This window comes from Eptatretus burgeri, chromosome 10 (genome assembly GCF_056783735.1).
Source record: "Eptatretus burgeri isolate ZD-2024b chromosome 10, Ebu_testis_v1, whole genome shotgun sequence".
Classification (NCBI taxonomy): domain Eukaryota; kingdom Metazoa; phylum Chordata; class Myxini; order Myxiniformes; family Myxinidae; genus Eptatretus; species Eptatretus burgeri.
Window position 1 is genome coordinate 70,757,554 of NC_140970.1, and position 5,000 is coordinate 70,762,553.

General features: G+C 43.8%; 1 protein-coding gene across 1 annotated transcript in view; it reads left to right on the forward strand.

Moving 5' to 3' along the window:
• Nucleotides 1-3,325: 3,325 nt before the first annotated feature.
• Nucleotides 3,326-5,000, forward strand: part of LOC147018836 (endothelin-converting enzyme 1-like) — a 38,699-nt gene continuing 37,024 nt past the window's right edge. Inside the window, exon 1 of the mRNA XM_085898876.1 lies at nucleotides 3,326-3,470. Coding sequence (XP_085755002.1) covers nucleotides 3,411-3,470 — 60 coding nt within the window. The 5' untranslated portion in view covers nucleotides 3,326-3,410. The remainder of the gene's footprint in view (nucleotides 3,471-5,000) is intronic.

The following is a 5,000-nucleotide window of genomic DNA, read 5'->3' on the forward strand; positions in this document are numbered from 1 at the left end:
ACCACTTTGGGCTACACGGCTGATTTCAACGCACCTATGCGGGGTTTCGGGAACAGAGCATATAAGTACAGTGGAAGGACAATCCCAAAAACATTGAACAGACTCATTGCGTTGGCTCATGGATTTCCAACTTCAAGTCCTATCTCATTAGAGTCGAAGGACTCGACTTCAAAATCAGAATAGGAAGATGGCGGTTGGACCACTATTACTTTTGTCGCAGCATTCCTCTTTAAACAAGAAGCAATCAATGTAGGCAATGTGGTTGTGGTGCATCTAACAAGCATGACAATAATGACAATCCATAATAACCCCACAGAGATCCAGCGTAACAGGGTAGTTCCTCATCCTCCGAAAATCCCTTCAAACCAGGAATGAAGTCCATCCTTCGTAAAATAATTGTGAAACTTAGCTCCTTCTTGCTTAATCTTGTCAGCTATGTTTGTGATTTTCTCTGAGTTATCGGGGATATAGGTGCAACACTCAGATTTGATCATGGCACACGTTCCACCCTGAGCCACGAGGATGAGATCAAGGGCGACCCGGTTTTGCATTGCGACCGCACGCAGGGCGACCACCTCCGAGTTGATACCAACCATGCCCAGGGCAGTTTTATTTGCCAGCAACTCGAGCGAAGCGGCTAACTCTGCCAGCCCCACAGACGTTTGCCCTACCCCGTAGTGAGGAATGAGAATCATGAAGAACAATTCAGTTGATGTAAAACTCCGTTTACCCCGTTTCAAATGCTCAAAAGGTGACATATTTAGCAGGTGCATGTGCGGCACAATGAATGACAAGTAACATGATCCAGTCAAGTTAACTGGAAGCCATGGATAGGCTCGGTTCCCACACACAAAATAGGTATTATTTAAAGCCACTTGTGGCCCCATTGTGTGATTATTTTTTTTTATAGACAGTTACTGCATTCAGATTTTCCTAACATTCCTTTTCCCCATGCCTCTTCCACCAAACATTGATTCGGTTTTCCTGTTGCCTGTTCGACCACAAAATATGGAGGTATCTTACTCAGGTTAAAACTTGGCCAAAACCAGTTATTGAAATTCCGTTGCGCAGGCAATTCCCATTCCTATCAGTAACGATGTGGTCGTTAGTGTTGTTATCCTGTTCATTCTATTCCTTCCACTTAGCCCAGTATCCACACCACTCACTCAGATCAAATGGTACTGCCAACAGAGGTATTCCAGTAACTGCTTAGTGAGGTATCTTAGTGCAGACCCAGCAATTAGTTTTATTAAAAGCCTTAGCGTGGTTACAAGAAAGAGCGAGATAAGTATTTATTCCATGTAGTGAACCCTTATCTACTTCCACTCTGCCTGTGAAGCTTCTCCGGTCTCTGGGTGCTATGTGGTTAGTTCGGCGGGCTGTGTGACAGGCACTTGGCCGGGGAACATACAAATGACGTTGATCATGAATAGTACTTATCGACCTTACCGACCATGTCCACATTGTACAAACTGCAGCCAGTAGCACAAGTAACCCTGCAATAAAAAGAATCATCAAAATAATCAGGACGCAGCGTTCTCCTTGGGCTCCTTCTGGCCGTGCACCAGCTTGCAGTGTGTGGCGTGAATCCATGTTGCTCTCCCTTTACACTTAACGACTGTGTGGGTAGTCAGTAGTATCAGGAACGGTCCGCACCACCGTGCTTGAAGAGAGTTCTTTCTTTTGTAAATCCTCACATAAACCAGGCCTCCCAGCTTGAAGTTGTGGTGAGCAGATGTGGCAGGTTCAGGCAAGGCTTGCTTCACCTGCGCATAAAAGGTCCTCGCAGCATGATTCAGGGAAACGCAGTAAGCTCGCAACGTGTCGTCCATTTGCTGCACGTTCATTTCTCTTACAGTTAATGGAGGTGAGTGCTGTAGTCTCATAGGTCTTCCCATGAGTATCTCATGCGGAGATAAGCCAGTTTTTCAATTTGCGGTAGATCTCAGTCATGAGGGCAATGGGCAGTGCATCTGGCCATTTCAATCCAGTCTGTTCACAAATCTTGGCCAGTTTATTCTTTAGAAATCCATTCTGCCTCTCAACTGCCCCTGCGGACTGGGGATTATGAGGACAGTTGAGGTGTTGCTTGATTTGCAAAACCCGACATCTCCTTCACCACCTCGGCTGTAAAATGAGTTCCCTGATCGCTAGAGATCCTTCAGGGTATCCCAAACCTACAGACAAAATCCTTCATCAACAGTTTAACCACCGTAATGGCATCTGCTCTTCTATAGGGGTAAGTCTCAACCCACTTGGTGAACGAATCTACGATGACCAAAACAAACTCAAGTCCACAGCACTTTGGTAACTGGATGAAATCAATCTGGATATGAACGAATGGCCCAAACGGAACTGGATGGCCGCCTGGGGCCATTTGTATCCCCCTTGTCAGATTGTGCTTTTGACAAACATGACAGGTCCTACAATACTGTTCTGCAATTGGACTAAAACCAGGGGCAAATCATTGCTTCCCAATAGAAGCACACATCCCCCCTTTGCTGGTATGCCCGGCCCCATGCGCTAAATGTGCGAGCCAGGGTAGCAGAGCTTTTGGTGCCACTACTCGCCCATCGGGTGATCTCCATAGTTTGGATCCATTATCGAATTTTCATCCAGCCATTATCCACAAATCCCTTTCTCTAGTACGAACAGCTCCGGTGGATGCTCCCATACCTGACTTGAGGTTTCAGCGCATGTTCACAGTTCTCATTTTGCTGGAGAACAATCCACAGCTCAAACTTCACAGTGACTTGCTTCATAAGCAACATGCAATTAATAATGGTGATGGGGGCACAGCAAGTGAACAAGAATTTTAAAATATTGATGGAGAAACCTCATTGGCGTTTATCCCGATGGAGATGATTTCAATGGCAATAGTTGGACTATTCTTATTCGGTCAAGGGCATAGGATGATCGGAAGGGTGGGTAGACATGTCTGGTGTGGGTGTTTGTGTGGTCTCTGCTGTGAAGTGTCGGGAGGCACGAAGCTGGCTGGTTTTCCATTAGGTCAGCAGAGACTCCAATAACGCTTTGCAGTAAGCTTCGCCTTTCAGACCGTTTTCGCATTGCCGACCCGTCTCTTTTGGTGACTGTTTCTTCTTGGTGTGCAAGTGGCCCCGCCTTTTATAGCCAAATGTCCCGATTTCCCCCCCACCTCCCCAGTTAAATATCACTTCAAAAAACATAGATTGAGTCACTGCCCATTAAATTTAGAAGGGGCCATGTGAAGCAGATGATTTGTTGGCAAGCAATATGTGTGAGGTCTTATACCTGCTGTAAAATGAAGATGATTTGAATTGTAATCCATGTGACTCTTACACACCACATCACATGTTTGTACAGAGAGCGAGGCAAAGCAGGTGACAAGTTTCATAGAAAAAGACGTCCCTGTGTTCTACAAAAGCTGCATGGATGAAGAAGCAATCGCAAATATTGGAACTTCTGAGCTTCTCGGTTTTCTCAACACGGTACGGTAACCGTGTGAATCCAGGATGGCAGAAATGAACTAATTTTACCTGGAACACAATTGTATAAAACCACAAAAGAGCTGTAACGAAGTCTTTTCTGGGGTCACCCATTTATTTTCACACCATAATGGCTGCATGAGAGGTTAGATTTATCAGAGAGTACATAAATTACTATTATGTTGTTTAAATTTTTTTTAATCTTTGGAAAACTGCATCATATCAAAAGATACGTAAGGTGTGAGCAAGAGCAATCAGGATTCAAATTTACCAATGACATGTTCTCCAGCTAAAATAATGGAGCCAATTGTCTTGCATCATGTGGACCGTCTTCCTCACCGAAAAAGGCTATTGAGCTGCCATTTTAAACAGATTTTCCTGTTCACTAAGAAACCACCAGGAAGTGCTGTTGTTTAAATCTTTGGATCACTTTTGATATGTTGCAGTATTCTATGCTTGCACAATAAGCATTTGATCAGATTCTTGTCGAATCGGCTTCAAGCTAATAAGCCCCAAAGGTGGAATTTTTGAATACCGCAGGCTCTCTCGCCCCTTTCCTTCTTCCATTCCCTTCTTCCTCCGTTACCCTTATTCCCATCTTTTCCAACTATTTCCTTCTCTCCCTTTCCCAGTATCTTTCCTCAAATTCCTTTTCGTATTCTGCCTGAACACACCTTTGTCTTGCTTTCCCTTTTCCTGCGGTACTTGAATAATAAGTGGATAGTCTTGAGAACTTGCAGTTCTGACATTTAAACAAACATGTTTGTAATTTAAAACTCTTTTCTCTCAATATCAAGAATGTCAAGAAAGACTGATTTGAAAGGTTCCAATAATCTGCTCTTTATGAAGCATTAGCTTGGAATTAGTCTTTTTTTTCTCTTTTTTTTTTTTCATCAAGATGCAGCATGAATGACAAATGAGCAAGGAAAAAAATTGTCAAAGCATAAGGCTGATTTGGAGAGAGTTAAACATCATACAGTACTTTGAAAAATATTTTGTTGGATTTGTGAAATGCCAAGGTGAGGTGTGAAGGGTAGGTTCAGTGAAATGGTTGCACAGACATGAGGAAGAGAGAGTCTAAGGTGCAGTGGGATTGGGGGGGGGGATTGTGGGTTTGGGGCAGAGCAGTATTATTGAGGAATTGTGATTGTCCAAGTTGAAAGAAACAACATTGAAATGAATGAATTTGAAATATGGCTCAGGAGCCAGCAACAATGGCCTGCACTTTGTGAAATATTCTGTTCGATCTTCCATTTTCACCAGAAATCAATGCTAGTAAACATGTCTGATATATTCTGGTGATCCTCCATGACTAACGCCTCGATCTGGGCAAAAGTGTGGGTCAGTCCCCTGTGCCGCCATTCCTGACCTGATATAATCTCCGAGGGACTCATTTCCATGGTTGTAGTGAATCGTCCCATTTGGATACTTCATGAGGATGCACCCTCACCACATGCCCACCATGCAATCATGGATTTCTCTGTTGCTGGCACCTCTTTTGCAAAAATATTTGATGCAGCTTGATAAAAAATT